The following is a 21897-nucleotide window of genomic DNA, read 5'->3' on the forward strand; positions in this document are numbered from 1 at the left end:
CACAGATCTACCCCTTTTGGGCAGTCAGTCATTGCTTAAAATATCTCCTTTTTATACAAATACCCTTGTTAATTGCAGGCAAAACAGAGGAATTACCCATATTTTTCTTGTATTTGTTTTATAGGCAGCCCAGGTTTCAGTGGCCTCTACCTTATCAGTTAGGTAATTTACATTAAAACAAATGCTTTCCGGCTTGCTTTTGGATCCACAGCTTAAAGATTCTTACTTTAAAAAGGGCACAATAAACTTTACCAGACTTTTGATTGCCTTTTACTTTTAACTCCTGCTGTCAAACACACAGCGACCTGAAAAGGAAGACACCACCTATTGTAGTCCCTTGGAGCCTAATAAGATATTAATTAAGTAGCACTGTATAATTGCATTTCTTTGGAAAAGGGCCCATTTTTTCCAAAATGGCTGCAAAGAAACCAAGAATTCTTTTTCTTTCCAGTATTTCACAAAGTTCAACTGCTTAATTCTTTCCAGCAACTACAGAGTTAACTTCTTACTTTCCTTTCTTAAATCACTTGCTTATTTCCCAAAACGACACCCAATTAACTTAGATTTTACCATTCCAAGTATTATTCCGGCATTTACGTTTTCCATTCCTGTAATTATTTACTCTTTTTTCACTATGATCTTCAAGTTTCCAACCTGTTTTCCAATCTCTCTATCTGTCGCCTGCCCACTTGGGCCCGATCCTATTTTTCTCTCTGAACTGTCCCTTCCATGAGCACCAGCTTTGTTTCACTACCAAATTAACAAGGAGGGTGGGCTTCTTAACTAGCCCCCAGCCCTCCTGGTCTCTTTTCTTAAATATTCTCACTTACAAGGACTACCCGAGTCCTCCCCCCATGAGGCTTGTCACCTGGACAGAAAGCATGGCTAATTGTCAAGCAAGGAGGTGACGGGCATAAGTCGGAAAGCCGGAGGAGGGGCAGAAGCAGGCATAGCACAGAGCGGGTCTGGAGACGCCCGAGATGAATAAGAAAAGGAGGAGGAAAGAGGACGTCCTTTTGCACGTGCATAAGCCCAGTTGTCCCTTACATACCAATAATCCATCTGGGCTGGAGCTTTGTTCTCCAGCCTTTTCCTAAGTGCTGTTAATTTTTTCCCAGCAAAGCGACCATCCGGTGGCCATTTTAAAGGTGTTTGAGTTGCTAGTGCTGGCCATTTAACCTCGCACAAGATTACAGCTTTTTTTTTTATTTACCTAACCCATGGGTACCAGAAATATTCCCCCAATTCTTGAGAATTTCAGCCAAAGGGGTCCCCTTACTTACACTCTGCCCAGAACCCATAATGGGCTACCAAAAGGACACCAAATGTGCCACCCTATCGCCTAAGTGACGGCTCACACACCCCCTCCTCGGAGTTCTCAAAGGTGAACTCACCTTGTGCCGGCTGGAGCTGTCCGAGAGGAGGAGTGTAGTCTCGCTTGTTGGGGCGAGCCTAGAGTTCCTTTGTGGTCGCCAAAACTGTTACGAATTACACCTGGTAGGACACGCACACAACTGCTGAGAATTACACCTGGTAGGACACGCACACAAATGCGATGAATTACATCTGGTAGGTCACACACAGTTCGAATCTAGGCTGAGGCACATAAACAAAGTCCACAACTGCCGAGTTCCCAAAACACACCAAGTTTATTACACTCGAGCGTGGTGCCCCCTGCTAGCCAGGAGGGGACCCCGAATACAGATTATACAAAGGTCATATACTTTTAGCAAAGCATGTTGCCCTCGGGCATCGGAAACCTTAGCCAATAAACAAACCCTTTTCTTATCTACCACCTATCCCTGCTTGGTGCATTCCTCATGCTAAACTAGTATGTTAAATACACAGCATGGTCCTAAAGCCATGCATCAGTAACTTTTATTATCAGGATGGGAGGCCTCACATCAAAGGCCAGGAGATAGGGAGTTTGGGGACTGCCAAAGAACAGATACTGGGAGTCAAGGCAGGCTGGAGACAAGGAGGAGGATTTTCACAGGAATGCAGTATTTAAGGAACACTCCTCCTGGTGCATGATGTGCTTGCTTTTAGACAGTGGTGGGCCCCAAACCAAAATGGAGTCACATGTGCTAACTTTTCCTTAACAATATAAATATTAAACATAATTAAAAATCTTGTTTAAGAATTGGGTTTGTTTTTCTCATAATACTTATACTGTATGCAATCTAATTAAGCAAAATTTGCTTGTTTTTAAGAATACTTCAATGTTGAGAATACAATCTCCCAGATTTTAATTCTCACTCTTCATTTTCAGAACACTTCTCATTATCTTCCCCCTAGTGGCTAAAATAATATGTGTTCATGGCATAGTAATGAAAGGTGTAGTGAAAAGATTTGTGAGATATGAACATGTATGGCAAATTCACTGTCTTAGGAGAAGAATATTTTTACTTGTTGGTAAAATGAAAATATCTGTTGTCTTCTAGATGTAACAATGGACTTTTAAATATCGAAGATGTTCTTACAAGTTTTGACAACACAGGGAATGTCTGTAAGTTATTAATTTATTCTATAAGTACGGTGTTGTATGGGGGAAGCCTGATTTTTGTTAATATAAAGCATTACAAAATGACTGTTCTATGACAATCTGTCTTATCTGGGAAACACTGATATTATGGTGATGGTGGCATATAAAACCTTATGGTTGATAAATGCATGTTTATGCCATTTTACATATAAAAATTGTAAAAATGGGCAGGTCTGATCAATGCAAACTTCTGATTTTTGTTTTTCCCTCTTGGCTACAAATTTTGTTTTGGGGCTAAGACATATCTATTGTGCAACAAGTGTTGTGGACATGTTGCTGTACACAGCCAACACTTTAGAAAGAATGAAAACCTCTTGCCCACTAGTTAGCCATAGAAGCAGGTAACTTGCAGCATTTGTATTTCAAGATGTAAAACCATTTGTCCTCCATTTCTTTGAGGAGACACTTTGTAGTATCAGAGAGGGAAGAACTAGAGTAGATTTTCAAGGACCTTATGTTAACCTTCTCTGACTGTGGTGCAGTAACTAATGGTTGGCATTAATGCTGTCAAAACAGACTGTAGATTTTTGACTGAGTACCAATTTACAAATCTTAAATAAATGTACATAATAATCTACTTACTGATAACTTTTAAAACAATGGTATTGAGAAGACCTGTAATATGTTGGAAACAAAAATTTCAAATGGGGAGGGAAAGGAGTAGAAATATTTCTACATGTTTTGAAAGCATCACCATAGTAAAAGTTGTGGGCTATCTCTTGAATAGATAGTCTGTATGTACTATGTGCTTGATCCTTCAGTATCTCATTCTCTATTCCAGGTTTGTTTGTTTTTTTTGGTTGCTTTTTCAATTGAAAGGCTTAAAGAATAAAGTTGGGGGTCTTTAAGGATCACAGAGTCAAGAGACAAGTTCATTTTTTCCTCTCCTCCTCCAAACTATGACATGAGACTATTCTTCTCAAATATGGCTGTTTCACCTCAAAACTCCTGTCTGTTTCTCCAGTTATATTTCAGTGAATACTGACCATTCAGGAGCAGAAAAATATCAATATATTTTTGACTTCAAAGGAAAATAAATCTGAAGTATGGATAGCTGTTTGAGACTAACATTCTGGGCCATCCATTCTTTACTTGGTAGCCTTCTTTTTTTAACACTGCAGACTTTTTCTGCACAGGCCAAAAAATACTTATAAAATGTGTTTTTGAAGTACTGCCAAGTAGGTGAAGTAGTTCACAGATTTCAGAAGAGAAATGAGATCAGAAGGATTTACAAGTAGCCAAGGGAATAATATCAAGGCCAAGGGAAAAAATCCAAATTTTTTAATAAAGGCTTATATCCGGGACAATGTGAGTCACCAGTAGCTGGATAATTAAGACAAGTGAAAGGATTGGGAGGATATATGGATTTATGAGCACGCCTTGGGATTTTTGGGAAAAAACATTTAGTGATACTGAAAATTCTTGTTTAAATGACATCACATTTTCTAAAAGATGACATTATTATAGATTCATAGATTATACGTTATCATAGATTAATAGATTATATGGGCCCAGCAGGGACCATTGTTATTACCTAGTCTGACCTGCTTTATATCACAGGCCATAGGACTTCCTGAATTACTTCCTGTTTGAACTAGAGAATATCTTTTAGAAAAACATCCAGTCTTTATTTTAGAAGTTTCCAGTGATGGAGAGTCCACCACATCCCTAAGTAAGTTGTTCAAATGGTCAGTTACCGTCACTGTTAAAAATTTGCACCTTATTTCTAGTCTGAATTTGACTACTTTTAACTTACAGCTACTGGGTCTTGTTATACCTTTGTCTGCTAGAGAAAAGCGACTTCTATTATCAAATTTTTGTTCCCCATGTGGATACTTGTAGACTGTGATAAAGCCAAGCCATAAACTTCTCTTTGATAAGCTAAATAGATTTCCTCGAGTTTTACACTTATAAGGTATGTTTTTTAATCCTTTAATAATTCTTGTGGCTTTACTCTGAACCCTTTCCAATTTATCAACATCCTTCTTGAATTGTGGATGCCAGAACTGGACACAGTATTCCAGTAGCAGTTGCACCAGTGCCAAATACAGAGGTATTATAACTGCGCTACTCCTACTGTTTATACATCCAAGGCTCTCATTAGCCTTTTTGGCCACAAAATCACATTGGGAGCTCACGTTTAGCTGATTATCCTCCATGTCCAACAAATCTTTTTCAGAGTCACTGCTTCCAAGAATAGATTCCCCCATTTTGTACACGTGGCCTGCATTCTGTGTTCCTGGAAATGTGACTTCACACTTGGCAGTATTGAAACACCTGTTGTTTGCTTGCACCTAGCTTACCAAAGCAATCCAGATCACTCTGGATCAGTGACCTGACCTCTGCATTATTCTCTGTGTAATCTGTAAACTTTATCAGTGGTGATTTTATGTTTTCTTACAGATCACTGATAAAAATATGAAATAGTGTTACGATTATCAACCAAACTTGTAATTTCATTTAAAAAAAAAATCAAGTTAGGTTGATCAGATCTATTTTCCATAATCCATCTTTGTTGGCATTGCTTATATTATCCTCCTTTAATTCTTTATTAATCCTGTAACAGCTGTTCCATTATTTTGCCTAAGATCAATGTCAGGCTGAAAGGCCTTTCACTACTTAGTTCATCCCATTTACCCTTTTAAAATATCCTTATTCTGTGGGCAGTTAGTCCTTCTGCATTTATTGTCTTTAACATTATTTTACAATAAAATGAATACTGTGACTTTTGTGCAGCAGTTTCTAAATTATGTTTAAGGAAATAGTTATTATTAGAGCATTTGCCTAAACATTCTGAGGTTAGATTATTCATTATTTTCTACATGTCTCCTTGGATTTTTCTAGTGTTATGTTTGACCTTATCAACCAGTGTCTGTTTTTAAAGAACTCCACAGCCTCTCTTAAGTGACAGTCCTAAGGTATCCCCTAGCATTTTACAATATTAAATTACTTCTGTTAAGCAACTAACTGTAATGCAACTGGTCAGTGACAGAGTGACCCTAGGCATCCCGCAGAGCCATTCCTAGGGTACGGCGAATTGAGGTGACCGCTCTGGGCCCTGTGCTTTGAGGGGCCCTGCTGGCTGGCATGCATGGGCGGCGCGTGAACCACTGGCTGGGGGAGGCTACCCCCAACCCTGTACCTTCCACCTGAGGGAGAGAGTGCGGCACCGCCACCGCGGCCTCCACGGCCCTGGGAAGGCAGCCAGAGTGGCCCCAGCCCCCTGGAGCCCAGCGGCACTGCCAAAGCAGGGCCTTGGGGGCAAGGAGGGTAGGCACGCCTTGCTGTTTGGGAAGGCACCGCCTTCACTACCTGGCACAATTGGTCATGGAAATGACGGATTCGTCACTTCCACCCCGGGCCCCGCAGCTCCCTAGAGACGGCCCTGGCATCCCGTATTCATACCCCGCACACTATTGCAATGATATTTGTTCAAAATATACCTTGTGAGGTAAAAAACTAATAACACACTGGTTTTTAATATTAACACATGCATTTTACAATTACGTTATATGTAAAATTATGGATTCTTTCTGTGTGATATTAGAACAGAGGTTCTCAAACTGTGGTCTGCAAGCTCCATTCAGGTGGTCCCTGAATAGTTCCCTCTAAGATGTGCACCTGGGTGGCCGCACATGAGAGAATGAAGGGCCACCCACCTAATTAGTGGAGCCACGCAGGCGCGGCTCTACTAATTAGGTGCCTGGACCTTGGAGAAGATGTACATGTAAGGTGAGGTGGTGGCCTTGGGTGGAATAGGGGGTATGGGGAAGGGGCAGTGGGGTGAGAAGAGGGTGTGGGAGGAATTTGGGACATACAGGGCTGTGGCGGCCAGAGAAAGAGGCGACTTTCCCAAGCTCCAGGGCTGCAGCTGCCTGGGAGAGATGGCCCTCCTTCCCAGCCCCAGCACAGGGGCTGCATTAGAAAGTAAGACTATTGATATTAAAATATGAGTTGTATGCTTTTATTTGTAGAACAAAAAAAGTTTATTAAGATTTTTTTTTATGTAGCGCTTTTATCCAAAGCACTTTACAATAGTTAACTAATGGTACAAACACCATTTGGAAAGCTCATTACATGGTCCGCCGAGACCCTCAGCAATTTTCAAGTGGTCTGTGAAAAAAAACATTTGAGAACCACGATATTAGAACCACCATGTTTAATTCCAGACAGCCAAGCCTAGGTAAATGTGATAAACAGGTCTGTCCTAGACAAAGGAATGTGGGCTTACCTCAATTTACATATTAGCAGTAAACAAAGCCATTGAGCTAAACCTGTGGGCTTATTATGATCCTGAACTCAAGAAACAGAAAATTTACATGGCTCCTGCACCCCACAGAGACACAGGAGGCTGAATCCCCAGGAGGCCTTCCAAGACAAAAACAATTCCTTTGGGGATATGAGAAACAGAGAGACACTCAGTCTTTATCCTTCCCCTTAGAGACAAAGGAACCAAACAATTTGATCTCTGTGGTGGATCCTGGTCAGTAAAAGTCTGTGGCAGGCTGGTCAGTAAAAGCTGAAAAGGAGAGTGAAGGTGAGAGAAACAATCTTGAACAAAGACTATATCTAGCTAGATTAAGTCTTTTAGATCCGTGTTTTCATTTTTATTTTCTTGTACCCATTTCTATCTTTATTGCTTCTACTTGGTATCACTTAACCTATGTTTTTTGTTAATAAACTAGATTTATTTTTACTATAAACTAATTGAGTGTTGTGTCTGAAGGGAAGGGTGTGTTTACCCCAGTTAAGTTAATAAGCTGTAATGGACTGACTTTTTTAAAAAGAGCAGCAAACTTAATATCTTCTGTGACTGCAGAGTGGTAGGGGCTTTGCAATGCAGAGAAACATGTCTGAGGAGCTTGGGGGCTAAAGTTCACTGATGGGTACCTGCTAGGTGAGGTTTGGGCTGGGAGAGCCTTGAGGAATTTTCCAGTGAGGAAGACAGATTGGTGTGGCAGGGAGCTGACAGTCTAATTTCTAGTAAAGCTCACTCTTGCTAAGGCAGAGACGTAACACTGTGGCTCACAGCTCCAGCTATCTCCAGCAGTGTGAAAGCAATGAGGAGTCCTTGTGGCACCTTAGAGACTAATAAATTTATTTGGGCTTAAGCTTTCATGGGCTAGAACCCACTTCATAGCCCTTAACCCACTTATAGCCCACAAAGGCTTATACATTTGTTAGTCTCTAAGGTGCCACAAGGACTCCTCGTGGTTTTTGCTGATACAGACTAACATGGCTACCCCTCTGAAACCTGTCTCCAGCAGTGTGTTACAGACAGATACAGCAATGGTCCCATATACAGTAATACCCTTTCCAGCTCAACAGGTCTCCTAGGTATGGACTTTAGTACTCATTAGGGACACACTAAGTACATATAGGTTGTTCACAGCAGACTCTGCTCTTTGCATAGATCTGTACATTGCTGTAGGGTTTTTGCCTGATTAGTAGATAAACATATAAAATGTTTGCATTTTTGTTTTGCCTACCATATACCTCTGCTATATATAGGACCAATGTTTTGGCTACAAGAGAGTTTTTATACATTAAATATATGCTTTTATTAAATATTGATACATAAAATGCTTTATAAAAATAAAATAATTTTAAGTATTTGCACATCAAATGTTCTCTAAACCATAACATCATTTTGGTATCAAATAAGTATGATTTAATATCTTATTTCTTAGCTTTTTCCAGTAAAATTCCCAGCTACCTTTATTAACACAAGCGTCTTTAAAAGACCATTTCTTGTTAGTCTTTTGTGTTGTTGTTTAGTACCTGTTTCACTGTACTTTACTCTTTTTGCCCATAGTTCTTTAAATAGTCCAGTGACATCACTGTACGTCACCAAGAGTAGAATGGTAGAGCAGATGGAAGTACATATTACCTGTTGTTACAACTCCCAGTAGACATTAACTCATTCTAAGGTGAGCCACTAGCTGGCAGCATTATATAAAATATGAATAAACTGCTGTTTAAGAATACATGTGACTGCTTCCAAAAGTATTACCTGATAACAGGTAGGATTCTATGAAAAATGGAATTAAAAAGAACCTTGAATAGTTCTTCCATAGAGCCCATAGAAGTAGCTACAGTAAGCTATGTACATGAGTCTTCTGGCATTAACTTTGGAAACTGCTCCTTTAACGTCTTGCTCAGACTGCACCCTTGTACCTGATTTCTTTCTTTTTCTAAAAAAAATTTCAAAGTATGTATTTTCCATTAAAGGATTACTGCTAGAAGGTGGAAAAATCACAACTGGAAGTCAGTATTATTTATTATTATTATTATTATTTTATAATTATTTATTTATTATTTTTAAAGAATGTGTAGGAGTAGTCTGGGGCAGAGGAATGATCAGTTCATTCTCCATGGACAACAGTGTGGTGTCTGCTAAGAAGGTCATACAGCCCCAGGCTTTATTAACTTTATCATAGGATGCTTCTTTAAAGGAAGTTCTGCGAGCTGTGGCCAACAGGTGAAGCCCTAGCAGCGTGGTCCAGTGCAGCTGTGCTGATATCGTGGGGTGGTATCAGCATGCTCTGGAGGGCAGACACCTTGCTCATTCCATAAAGAGACAATCCCCCATATCAGTAGAATAACGCGGGGGGAAAAGTCTGCAAGGAGGTTCTTTTGAATGTTTCCTCTCTTTGGCCTCCTCCAATAGAAGCAGGCAATCTGGCCCCACAATTGTTATATGATTATATCTTATAGTAGACATCCTTAGATTATTTATTTATTTATTCATTCATTCATTAAAAATAAACCTAATCAAGTGAAGTGACTAAAAGATTAAATTATCAAAAGATTATAAATCTCCCTCATTACTTGCTGCAAGCCTAAACAAATTGCAATGTGTGGGAAGCTGTGACACAAAATTGTTAAGCATTGTGGAGTTTGCAAGTAATATCCACTTGACACCACCATATGCTTTTCACCCAAACAGCATACTCTGGAGTGTTGTCCTGATGTGAAGATGCACATCTACCACAGGAATAAGTTTGCTTAGAAAAATACATTTTTCTCTTGTAAACTTTACAGAAGATTATTTAATTGTGCAAACATTCCTTTGATTTGAAATCACTGTAAGTTCAAGTTTTTGTTTTCTTGTTAGTTGACTTTTGTGTGATTCCATATGAGTGTAAAATTATATGTTGTGGAACTGAAAAAGCAGCAGAGGGTGCTGCAGTTACAGAACTACCCAGGCATATACTCCAAAGTAGCTGCTGCAGTAAGCAGATACAGTTACTGTGAAGACTTAAACTTTCAATGTTTAATAGATAAGTTATAGATTTTTTTTTTAGTTCTAGTGACTAATTCTGTCTTAACTATACTGTAAAACTTCACTGACAGAATATGACTTACTAGAGTCAAACAATACCATATTGTCGTCTTTGCAGCTCCATAAGAATTCTGTCTGAGGCATAGCTATTAGTGGATTCTAACAATGATGGGTTACTTTCTGATTTTCACTAGTAGTTTGTATGATAAATTGCCATTTTTATTATAATATTTCTTTTTTTGAGCATTAGCCACTTATAGTCTCTGCTAGGGTGCAGACGACAATTACACTGATTTGGTAATATGCAAGAACTGATATGGAGAGATTTCCTTGTTGACTTGCTTCTCTGTGAAAAAGAGAAAATAATAATCTTATTTCTCCAAGTTTAGTTAAAAAGGTGTTGGACTTATCTGCTTTTCTAGTTATTGTTTTGTACAATAACATCTTGTAACATATTCATTACATGAGTATACAAATGCAAAACTCTCAGTTCCCAAACTGTTGTACAGTTGAATGTAGTAATGCACTCAGATAAATGAAGGTAAGGGAACGTTAACCTAACATAAATTCCACCCAGGGTAAAATTACATGTTTATTTGTAGAGTTCAAAGGCCAATGTATTTTCTTGATACGTATTTTTTAAAACCTCTTTTGGTTGTTCGCTAAAAATGTCATAGATTGAAACCTCAACACAGATTTCCGAAAGCATGAGGAGTAGATATTTTTCTTGTTACTGAACTCATTTTTTACATTCTATTAATCATAAACAATAGCAAAGACTCTCATTATCTATTGAAATGTTTTTACTCTAGTGAATTTTGATTGAGATGCTAGAAATTCAAAGCATAAGCATAAGAAATAAATTTGTTAGTCTCTAAGGTGCCACAAGTCCTCCTTTTCTTTTTGTGGATACAGACTAACACGGCTGCTATTCTAAAAACATCAATGTCATCTTTTAGAACATAGATATTGTTTTTACAAATTTGATTTCCTCTCCTTCCAAAATGAACTATTTTTGAGTTTTGGAAAATAAGCATGAACTATGTTAACTTTTCTTTCTTTTCTGCTTACTTTCGTACAATAACATCTTGGAAAATGTTAATTACAAAACAGTATCTGCTTTTTCTAGTTGTTGAACACTGTTTTTGTATTGAATTTTGAGAAATAATTTGATGTATGTATTTTCTCTCTCCTGTTCTCCATAATTTTTTTCAATCAATATTTTTTCAAATTATATTCATTTTGTACATTATGATTTTTCATTCTAAATCAATTACTATTAACATAACTTCTACGCCCCAATCTTTTCATATTTTTAGAAATGTGCTGTTGTGGAAGAAAACACAATGGCTAAATTACAGAAAGGAATCACATTTTCTTACACTCTCCTTTCCCCTCAAATAACTGGAAATAGAGGTTTTGTTTTTTTTCCCGGCAGTGGAATGTGAGGTTCTCTTCAGAGGCCTACTAGTTTCTTCAGAGGTCTCACTGGGTAGCTCAAAGATATCTGAGCTCCGCTATGGAGAGCTTGTGGCAGCTACTGATTCATCACGCCTGGAAGGAGATGCCATCAAGCTATCTAGGGAAAAGGGTAGGATGACATCTTTTATCAGCAGGAGAGGTTGCATGCTGCTCCTGCATTTCGTGTAACATGTCATTCAGTTAGCTGCCACAAGGGAGTGAGACACATTCTGCAAGTGCTGATGCAGAAACTCCTCCTTCTCCTCTATTTTTGGGGACATTTGTTTTCTGTGATGGAAGAAGTATTCTCCTCTTGATGCTCCCTGCCCCCATCATTCATCACTAGATGTCCCCCCTAAAATTGCCATTTAGCTTCTTCCTGCGGCTACTCTCGTCTCACATAATTGACATGTAGAATTATTCTTGGTCATGTCAGAACTGCATACCCCTCTGAGAGAGAAATGGGTACAACTTCCAAGCTTTTAAGTGAGCAAATGCAAGATGTGTGACACCTACCACAGTGTGTGAGAGAGAGAAATGATCTATTGTGTACTTCCTGAAGTTGCCCCTTGAAAAGTTACAAATTATCAACTTCCAAGTACAGTGTGTAACTTCCTAAAAATGTATTTTAAAATATAGGCACCTAAAAATTCTGTTTTACTGTGTCTTTTGTACCAGGGCTGCTTCTGGGTCCCGCGCTTCCTTCTAGCAGTGGGTCAGGATAGCAGCTCATCTCTCAGAATTCCTGCCCCCACTCTGTTTACAGTGGGTGGGGAAATTCTGTCTCCAAACGGCCCAGGTGTCCTAATTAACCTGGAGTAACCCCTGCTCAGTTACCACGGGAAGAAGGAGCTGCTTATCCTAAGGCTAATACCTTCCTTCCTACACTCTCCTGTATCTGTCTGGCCTGACCCTGTCATGCTCTGTAGGGGGAAGCCGTAGTAGTGAAAACACTCCGTAGCAGCCCCAGGAAGGAAAAGGTATCCATAGTATAGATACGGTCAGAGGACATAGAATTTGTCTGAGACTTCAAAATTGTATCAAAATAGGTCACATTTTTACCTCTTTTAGTCCACTGCTTCACTTAATATTTTGCACTTCTGTAATGTTTACTATCCAAGGATCTCAAAGTTCTTTACAAATATTAAAGAATTAAGATGCACTACGTTAGGGAAACTATCTCTATCTTACCGATGGAAAATCAGCCTAAGACTGCAGAGGAAGATTTGTGTTAAAAGTGAGAATAAAATCTAGTCCTCCTTCCTGGTGCTGCATACTGTCTACAAGTTGATACTTCCCTATTTACTGAAAAGGGGACATAACACTGGCCTTCCAGCAATCTTTCTGTTCCCTGCTCTCTAAGTCCTGTTGTTCTTCTCACTTACAGGCTTCTGATGAACCATGACCCTAACCCCATAGTTCAAAAAATCTGCTTCTCACCAAAATCAAATAATAATTAAAACTATATAATACAATTCATACTAACATTGTTGGACTCCTTGATTTTTCTGAGGCTATGTCTACACTACTGTGGTAAGTTGATGTATGCTACGCAACTCAAGCTACGTCAATAACATAGATGGAGTCAATATACCTTAGGTCGAGTTACTGTGGGGTCTACATCGTGGGGGATCGATGGGAGAAAATCTCCCGTCTACTTACCTTACTCTTCTCGTCAGGGGTAGAGTACAGGGGTTGACTGGAGAGCAGTCTGCAGTCGATTTGGCTGGTCTTTACTAGACCTGCTAAATCAACCGCTGGTGGATCGATCTCAGAGCGTAGATCCCGGCTGTAGTGTAGACCTGCCCTGAGATGTAACAATGGGTTTTGCAAATCTTTTATCAGATTCTAATCAAAGTCATCCAGACCCAACAGACATTCAGAGGTAGTCCCAGAAGTGACTTTAAGCCACTGTAGACTGTTCTAAATGTTTTCCAGCATATAGCTTGCAGGAGTTATTTTGGAAAAGAAAAGTAGCAGTGGTATTCTGAGGCTCCTCCCACAAGCCAAGATCTACCCCCAGAAAGCCAGATAAGTAAATCATCTAGAAGTTCAAAATGTGATCATGCATGCTCTGCTGGTCATCTTTGGGCTTGGCTCCTACTTGGTGCATCTCAGATTCCTTGCTGAGGTCTCTTGGGCTCCTTGAGCTTTGTTTCCCCTTTGCTCGGCTCAGAAGACCCCTGAGCTCTGCTCCTTCCCCCTGTCTTGTTGGCTTCAGAGGTCAGTTTTGATGGTACTGGAAGGAATAATCTGATATTCTTACAATCACCACCCATTTAGGATTAGAGAAGAGCCAAGAGAATGCATAAAGGATTGGAAAACATGCCTTATTGTGAAAGACTCAAGCAGCTCAATCTGTTTGGCTTATCAGAGAGAAGGTTAAGAGGTGACTTATGTGGGGAACCTATGTGGGGAAACAAAATTTAATAATAGAGTTGTCACAGGGTAACACTGGCCCTTTAAGGGGGAAGAGACCTGAGCACCTGTGACTAGTAAGCACTCCTCAACTCCACACCCTTCAATTTGTCTTAAAAGCAGGCAGCTGGGCCCTGATAGTGAGAGAAGGACCCTAGGGTGAGTCAAAGCTGCCTGGGACTCAGAAAAAGGGCAGGTGAGAGCTGCCTGAGAAGTCCCTGAAGGAAGATAGGAAAGGAATAAGTGGAGAGCCAAGGGTGGCGAGTTATATAGGCCTGTGGTGCCCAGGGTCCAGGAATATTCCTGGGGGCCTGGCTTCACCAACGTTTGGAGCTGGGTCTCTCCCCTGGTCCTGCCTGCCACCCCCATGTGCCTCCTCCGGAGTGTCCCCCGGGCCCTACCTGCCACCCCTGCGTGCCTCCTCCAGGCGTCCCTGCCACCCCTGCGTCCTTCCAGGCGTCCCTGCCTCAAGTGGGCGGCTGTCCTGCAGCTCTGCTCTGCTCTGCGCTCCCTTGCCAGTGGCGGTGGCGGCCACTGCTGCCTACAAGATGAGAGCAGCGCCGGCAGCAGGTTGAGGCGGCTGCTGCACCTGTGGAGGGAGGAGGGAGGGGAGGTGCACACATGATTGGCAGCCATTCCCTCCCCCGCACCCACTTGGAGGCAACGCTGAGGGGGCTTCTGGGATTTGGAGTCTGGACCTCACCTGAGCAGCTGCTGGGGCTTGGGTGAATGTCTGACCGTATGATCTGTGTTCCCCTTCCCTGCCTGCAGCCACCAATCCTGCCCCACATTGGGCAAAGGGCAGCTCCATCCTCCGTGGGGCTACTGTGAGGGGCAGCAGGCTGCAGCAGGGGAGGAGGCCACATGTGATGGCAGCTCCCTCCCCGCAGCACCCACTACAGGGGAGGCAAGGGGCTTCAGGGACCTGAGAGGACCCAGCCCCTAGGAGCACATGCTGTGATGGTGGTGGCTGAGTGTGCTGCTTGGGGAGAGAGGGCTGGGGGACTGTGATGTCCTCCTCTCTGGCCCCAGCCCTGGGGCAGCCTGCCTGCACCCCAAACTCCTCATCCTCAGCCCCGCCCCACCCCAGAGCCTGCACCCCCAGCCAGAGTGCTCACCCCCCCCCGCAGCCCAACCCTCTGCCCCACCGTGAGCAGCCCTCATCCCTGCACCCCAACCCTCTGCCCTAGCCCTGAGCCCCTCTGTCACTCCAAACCCCTCATCCCCAGCCCCAGCCAGAGCTCTCATCTCCCCACGCACCCCCACATTGTGTAATATAGGGAAACTATTAGACACTTACTGTTTCCAGTCCATTTTTACATTATTTTAAAAAATATACATCGGCTTATAAGGCAGGTGTGGGGCGGGGCGGGACTTGGACCTGTTCTGGGCACCACCAAAAATTATACAAACCTGCTGCCCCTGGTGAGAGGTGCCTGAGCACAGTGGAAAGGAGAGACAGAAGGAGCAGCAGAGTTGCTTTGCGGAAACCTGGAGATAACAGACAGCTCTGCTGGCCCTCCCTGGGAAGAGTGAGGAATTGCAAGGAAGCCAGCAGAAGGAGGAGCCTACTGACCTTCCTGAGCCAGAGAGGGTTGAAGGCTGGGAGCTGCAGAGGGAGATGCCTGCTGGAGGGCCAGAAAGGGCTGAAGGCTGGGGTGAGGTGTGGTAAGAGATGCTGGAGCAATACCTGGTAGGTGAGCATGGTGGGTGAGAGAGAGAGACTGGAGCTGCAGAAAGCATGAGAATACTGAGAGACACCGGGGCTGTAAATTGATGGACTGCTGGAGGCTGGGTTTTTTATGGTTTATATTCACAGGGATTTCTTTGTGATAAATTAATCCCACAGGGGCTATTTGTATTCAGAAAGACTATTTGGACTATTTTAGGGAAGCACTGAAGGGAAAACTGAGGCAGGTGCATTGGTTGTGCTGTTCCTACTGCTGGAGTGCACCCTAGGCAGGGGCTGCAATATAACAAGAGGATTCTTCGGTGTAGCAGACAAAGATATAACAGGTTTCAGAGTAACAGCTGTGTTAGTCTGTATTCACTTTAGATAAGCTATTACCAGCAGGGGAGTGGGGTGGGGGGAGGAATTTTTTCATGCTTTGTGTGTGTAAAAAGATCTTCTACACTTTCCACAGTATGCATCCGATGAAGTGAGCTGTAGCTCACGAAAGCTTATGCTCAAATAAATTGGTTAGTCTCTAAGGTGCCACAAGTCCTCCTTTTCTTTTTAAAGATATAACAATATTCTGTAAGTGAAAGTTGAAAGCTAGATAATTTCAGACTAGAAATAAGGTGCAAATTTTGAACAGTAAAGAGAGGGCTTTCCTTCACTGGAAATTTTTAAATCAAGATTGGATGTTTTTTAAGTGATACGGTCTAGTTCAAATAGGAATTCATTCAAGGAAGTTCTCTGGCCTGTGTTATAGAGGAGGTTGGACTAGTGATCACAGTGGTCCTTTCTGGCCTTTATAATTAATTAATCAATCTATGATGTCCCTCACAGTAGCTTGTATAGATCTTCATAATATGAATATGCCCCTCTTCTTTCTAGCATGCATTTATGTGCAGTGTCATATTTAACAATAATGGTATTTCAATTATTGCCCTTGAGCATGTGCGTTAACCCCTTTTGCTAGGAATGGAGCAATTCATACTTCTCTATTGTTCAAGGCTATTGCTGTGTCTGTGACACTCAGGAGTATTCTGAAGGCTTTTTCGAATGATACGGGTTAGAGACTGACTGATTCGAATTTTGTAGCATAATGTGTTAACCTAAAAAACGAACAAAACTAAACATAAAGATAAACGCCTTCTCTCTGAGCTCCACAGGGGCTGGCCTGTTTTGAACCTTAATTGTGTTTTGCCTTTTGTGAATTGCTGGTGGGATTATCTTTTGTGTTGTTCTTGGGTGTAGGTCCAGGTAATTTTACCAAATAGTGTGTCCTAGACTGGCCTTGGTAGTGCTGAGTATTTGCCTAAGATGACTGGCACTGGAACCTCTGAGAGTATGTGCTCAGTCCTGTGTGGAGGAGATGCCTCATATTGCTTCCACTGCCTGAGCTGTGGTACTTGCAACTTATGAAGAGAATCCGGACCAATCCTCCTTTCTACAAAGAAGAATGGTACTTAGCAGTGGAAAATGTTGGGTTACTTCAGGCTCCCAAACCATTGTGGAGCACTTGTCTACAAGGATAAATAGTGAGTCCTTGATTTCTGAGAGAATTATTTAATGGTATTTTAGATTATGGAAATGTGGCACTTTCCGAACTATATCTGAATATTCTGGGGAAAAAAGGGATCATTGCCTAAACTGCCGTCTTTCAAAAGAACGTGCATGATGAGACATCCATTTACCTCTTTGAATCAGGCACTCAGTACACATCCATCTTGCAGGGAGGACATTTGCTGGCTGACCACAAAAGCTATCCTTACATGGATATTACAAGCCAAGTTCTCAAAAACAAATATGGGTAAAGCTTCCCAGGCATGGTGCACATGTGGACAGTGAGATGATTGTGCCTGCAATTTGTGTTCAGTTATCTGTGACCAAGCACTCCAGCTTGTGTGCATTTTAGCTGATTGTTCAAAAAAATTGTTGTGTATGTCATTCCACTGTCATTTTAATCCTAGTAAAAAATGTTTCCAGGATAAATATGCATCTTGGTCCCATGCTTCTTCTGTTCTAGTATTATTGTAATATGAAAAGCACATTGGAACCTCTTCACAATATTCCAACTAAATTATCACAAGGAATTGGATCGTTCCATTTAAATTAATTACAATAATTTTAAGATAGGGTATGACATCGTTAATTAGATTGGTCATAGGAATAGAAGAATTATTATTTTAATTAAATTTAAGAATGAATTTTATTGTAATGTTTGGTAACTTTTCTTAATCACCTTTTAATTGAAAGTGGGTTGGATGACTATTATTAAAGTTGTCATTTTAGCTGGCATATTGTATATACTAAATCTACAATCTTTTTATTTGCTGCACAGCTTTGTTTTGAATCAAATACTTGGATATAATTTCAGAGCAATTAAAATGAATAGCAGCAGGCCAGTTTCTGTTTCATAACTTGAGTTACAGTTACAGTGTATACTGTTGCAGTTAGACAGTATACACTCATTATTTGTATAAGCCTCAATGTACTCTCTCCCTAGTATCTTTTTTTCTTGTATCATTCCACTGTAGAAAATATTTCAAATGTGATACTCTCTTTCTGTGGAGTATAGAGAAATCACATTTATCTAAAATGTTTCTGGGACTTGGAAACATTTAGATTAATGGGATTGTGGATAATCTGAATATTGACTTGGTAAGTGATTCTTGCTGGATGATGTAACCTAGATTCCCAATATAAGGGAGTTTCAGATGAATGGGGTTTACTCTGTACTCCACAAAATTTATGAAGGCATATGATCAGGAAGTTGCCCAAGTTATCCTACATCAGTTATTTTTAGAACACAAAAAGTGGAAACATGAACAAATTGCTAAGGATGAGTAGTAGAAAAGAATAGTACAAGCATGCAGGAACAAAATCACAAAGGCTAAGGCACAAAATGAGTTACACTTATCAAGGAACATAAAAGGCAATAAGAAGAGGTTCTATACATACATTAGGAGCAAGAGAAAGATGAAAGAAAGTGTAGGTCAATTATTTAGCAGGGAAGGAGAACTAATAATGGATGACATCAAGAAGACTGAGGTGTTTAATGCCTATTTTGCTTCTGTCTTCACCAAAAAGATTAACTGTGACCAGATATTTAATTCAGTTAATGCTAAGAACAAGGGGGAAGGAACGCAAACCAGAATAGGAGACGAACAGATTAAACAATATTTAGATAAACTAGATGTATTTAAGTCAACAGAACCTGAAGAAGTTTATCCTAGGATACATGAGGAACTGGCTGAAGCAATATTGGAAGAGTTAACTATTATTTTCAAGAACTCCTAGACAATGTATGAAGCGACGGAAGACTGGAGAAGGCAAACATAGTATCTATCTTTAAAAATGAGAACGAACAGGACCTGGGGAATTATAGATAAATTTGGCAGAATTCAGGGTTTTTGTTTATAATTTAGATTAATAATATTGATATTTATTTTAGAGCATTTTTTTCAATTTTATTGATTTAAATTTTCACAGTTGCAGGAAATTATGGAGGGAGGTCAGATGATAATTATTTAATGATAGCAGAAGTTGAAATTCAACAAGGTAAAGCTTTATAACCATTAAAACACATTGTCAACATCACATGTCAAAATATACAATACACATGTCTAACTTTGCCGATCTGTAAATTTCAGTTATTATTGATGGAAATATTTTTCATTTGTTTAGTGTGTATGGTGAAATTTACTGACATTTACCAATAAAAATCTAATCCTGCCAAACGTAATTATAGACCAGTCAGCCTAACTTCAATATCTGGAAAGATACTGGGACAAATTATTAAACAATCAGTTTGTAAACACCTTGAGGATAATAGTGTAATAAGTAATAGCCAACATGGATTTGTCAAGAACAAAGATGCCAAACCAACCTATTTTCCTCCCTTGATAGCATTACTGGCCTAGTAGATTGGGAGAAGCTGTAAATGTGATATAACTTGAATTTTAGTAAGGGTTTTGACACAGTCCCACATGACATTCTCATAAGTAAACTAGGGAAATGTGGAATAGATGAAATTACTATAAAGTGGTACACAACTGTTTGAAAGAGTAGTTATCAATGGCTCACTGTCACCCTGGGAGGGCGTATCTAGTGGGGTCCTGCAGTGGTCAATCCTTGGTCCATACAATTCAATATTTTACTTAATGACTTGGATAATGGAGTGGAGTGTCTGCTTATAAAATGTGCGGATGACACCAAGCTTGGAGGGGTTGCAAGCACTTCGGAGGACAGGAGGATTAGAATTCAAAACAATCTTGACAAATTGGAGGATTGGTCTAAAATCAGAAAGATGAAACTCAATAAAGGCAAGTACGAAGCGCTACACTTAGGAAGGAAAAGTCAAATGGACAAGTACAAAATGGGAAATAACAGACTTGGTGGTAGTACTGCTGAAAAGGATCTGAGAGTTAAAGTGGTTCACAAATTGAATGTGAATGAACAGTGTGACATAACTGCAAAAAAGGCAATCATCATTCTGGGGTGTATTCATAGGAGTGTCATATATAAGACATTGGAGGTAGTTATTCCACTCTATTTGGCAGTGGTGAGGCCTTAGTTGAAGTACTATGTCCTGTTCTGGGTGCCACACTTTAGGACACAAGAACAAATGTGGATAAACGTGATGATCAGTTATTGTCCATGTCCACTGAAAGTAGGACAAGAATTAATCTTAATCTGTAGCAGGGAGACACCGGTTATATATTAGGAAAAACTTTCTAACTATAAGGATAGTTAATCACTGGAATATGCTTCCAAAGGAGGTTGTGGAATCCCTGTCGTTGGAGGCTTACAAGAACAGGTTGGACAAACACCTGTTAGGGATAGGCTAGGTATACTTGGTCCTGCCTCAGTGTAGGGGACTTGACTAGATGACCTCTTGAGGTCCCTTCCAGCCCTGCATTTCTGTGATTCTGTGAAATGCTAATTCTAACACCCTATGGTGCTTTATATCTGATATTAACCCTGTAATATGGTTACTCTTAAGAGGGTTCTGGCTCTTTTAATCTCCAAAAATTTACTTACCTTTAAAGAGATTCTGTCAACTTGAAATCTAGCCAGTTTTGAAAATTTGCTTCAAGTCCTACCTTTATGCCTGAGTCCCCTTGCCAATTTTTGTGTATTTATAATTATATCTTCCTTTATTCAAGACCTCTTTCTCCCACCATACAAACTAAGGAAACTACCCTGTATAGGGTATTATTATTATTTATTTGTATTACTGTAGTGCCTGTAAGCCCTCTTTGTGTACCAAGACCCATTGTACTATGTACTGTACAAACAGAGCAAAAACATGTTTGCTTCCCCAAGGACCTTACAATCTTAAGTGTCAGAAAGGTGACAACAGGTGGATAAACAATGAAAGAGACTATATGTAGGTCTGATCTAAAGCCCTTTAAAGTCAGTGGAAGTGTGTCCATGGATTTTGAAGTGCTGTGGATCAGGCCCGAAATAAGCAAGCGGTAAAAATGAGGCAGTTAAGCAAGAGTCTCTGTGGGAAATAAAAGGAATTCTGTTGTCCCCATCACCATATGTTTAAGTGCATATAAAGTTATATATGTTTTCTGGTGTGTATAAACCCCTGCAATTTATTTTCTTTTATTACATTTTATCTATTTTTAAGATACTATTACAGTTTGTAAACATGAAAAACACTTTCTTTTAAATTAATCTTGTGCTTCAGACTTCTACAGTATAATGCACATGCATGCACAGTAAATTATGAACTAATTCCCATTTAGAAACAATTCTCTATGGTTTCTAGTAGCAATTCTGTATGCTTACATTGATCAAATTATATAGCAACTCTCATGAATGAGTAATTACAGTAGAACCTCAGTAGCATGGGGGATCCATTGTGAACTAGTGAAATATTTTTTTCTACATGGCTCCAGCCCTTCTACCTTCTCATTCGAAGGGGATTCAGTGATATGAGGTATATTGTAGTTTGCCACACATATGACAAGGGGAATGGCGATGACTATGCATTATGCCAAAGCAGTGTGGCCCCATTCTTATTCTTTTCATGCAAATACACTGAAGACAGTAAGTCAGTGGTTCCCAAACTTGTTCCGCCGCTTGTGCAGGGAAAGCCCCTGGCGGGCCGGGCCTGTTTGTTTACCTGCCACGTCCGCAGGTTCGGCCGATCGTGGCTCCCAGTGGCCGCGGTTCGCTGCTCCAGGCCAGTGGTAGCTGCTGGAAGCGGCGGCCAGTACGTCCCTCAGCCTGCGCCGCTTCCAGCAGCTCCCATTGGCCTGGAGCAGCGAACCGCGGCCAGTGGGAGCCGCGATTGGCCGAACCTGCGGATGCGGCAGGTAAACCAGTCCAGCACGCCAGGGGCTTTCCCTGAACAAGCAGCGGAACAAGTTTGGGAACCACTGCAGTAAGTAAGTGATTATTATTATTATTTGTTGTTGTATTTAGTAGCACCTAAATACAAAACATTTGAATTCTGAGTGTACATAAATAGAAACTGAATTCCTTTAGTGGTGACTGAATAAC

The 21897-nt window shown here is 40.6% G+C and overlaps 1 protein-coding gene across 1 annotated transcript in view; it reads left to right on the plus strand.

Moving 5' to 3' along the window:
• Window positions 1-21897, plus strand: part of CAMKMT (calmodulin-lysine N-methyltransferase) — a 342431-nt gene that overhangs the window by 26235 nt on the left and 294299 nt on the right. Inside the window, exon 3 of the mRNA XM_073339105.1 lies at window positions 2445-2509. Coding sequence (XP_073195206.1) covers window positions 2445-2509 — 65 coding nt within the window. The remainder of the gene's footprint in view (window positions 1-2444; window positions 2510-21897) is intronic.

The sequence above is a fragment of the Lepidochelys kempii genome, chromosome 3 (genome assembly GCF_965140285.1).
Source record: "Lepidochelys kempii isolate rLepKem1 chromosome 3, rLepKem1.hap1, whole genome shotgun sequence".
In the NCBI taxonomy this organism is placed as follows: domain Eukaryota; kingdom Metazoa; phylum Chordata; order Testudines; family Cheloniidae; genus Lepidochelys; species Lepidochelys kempii.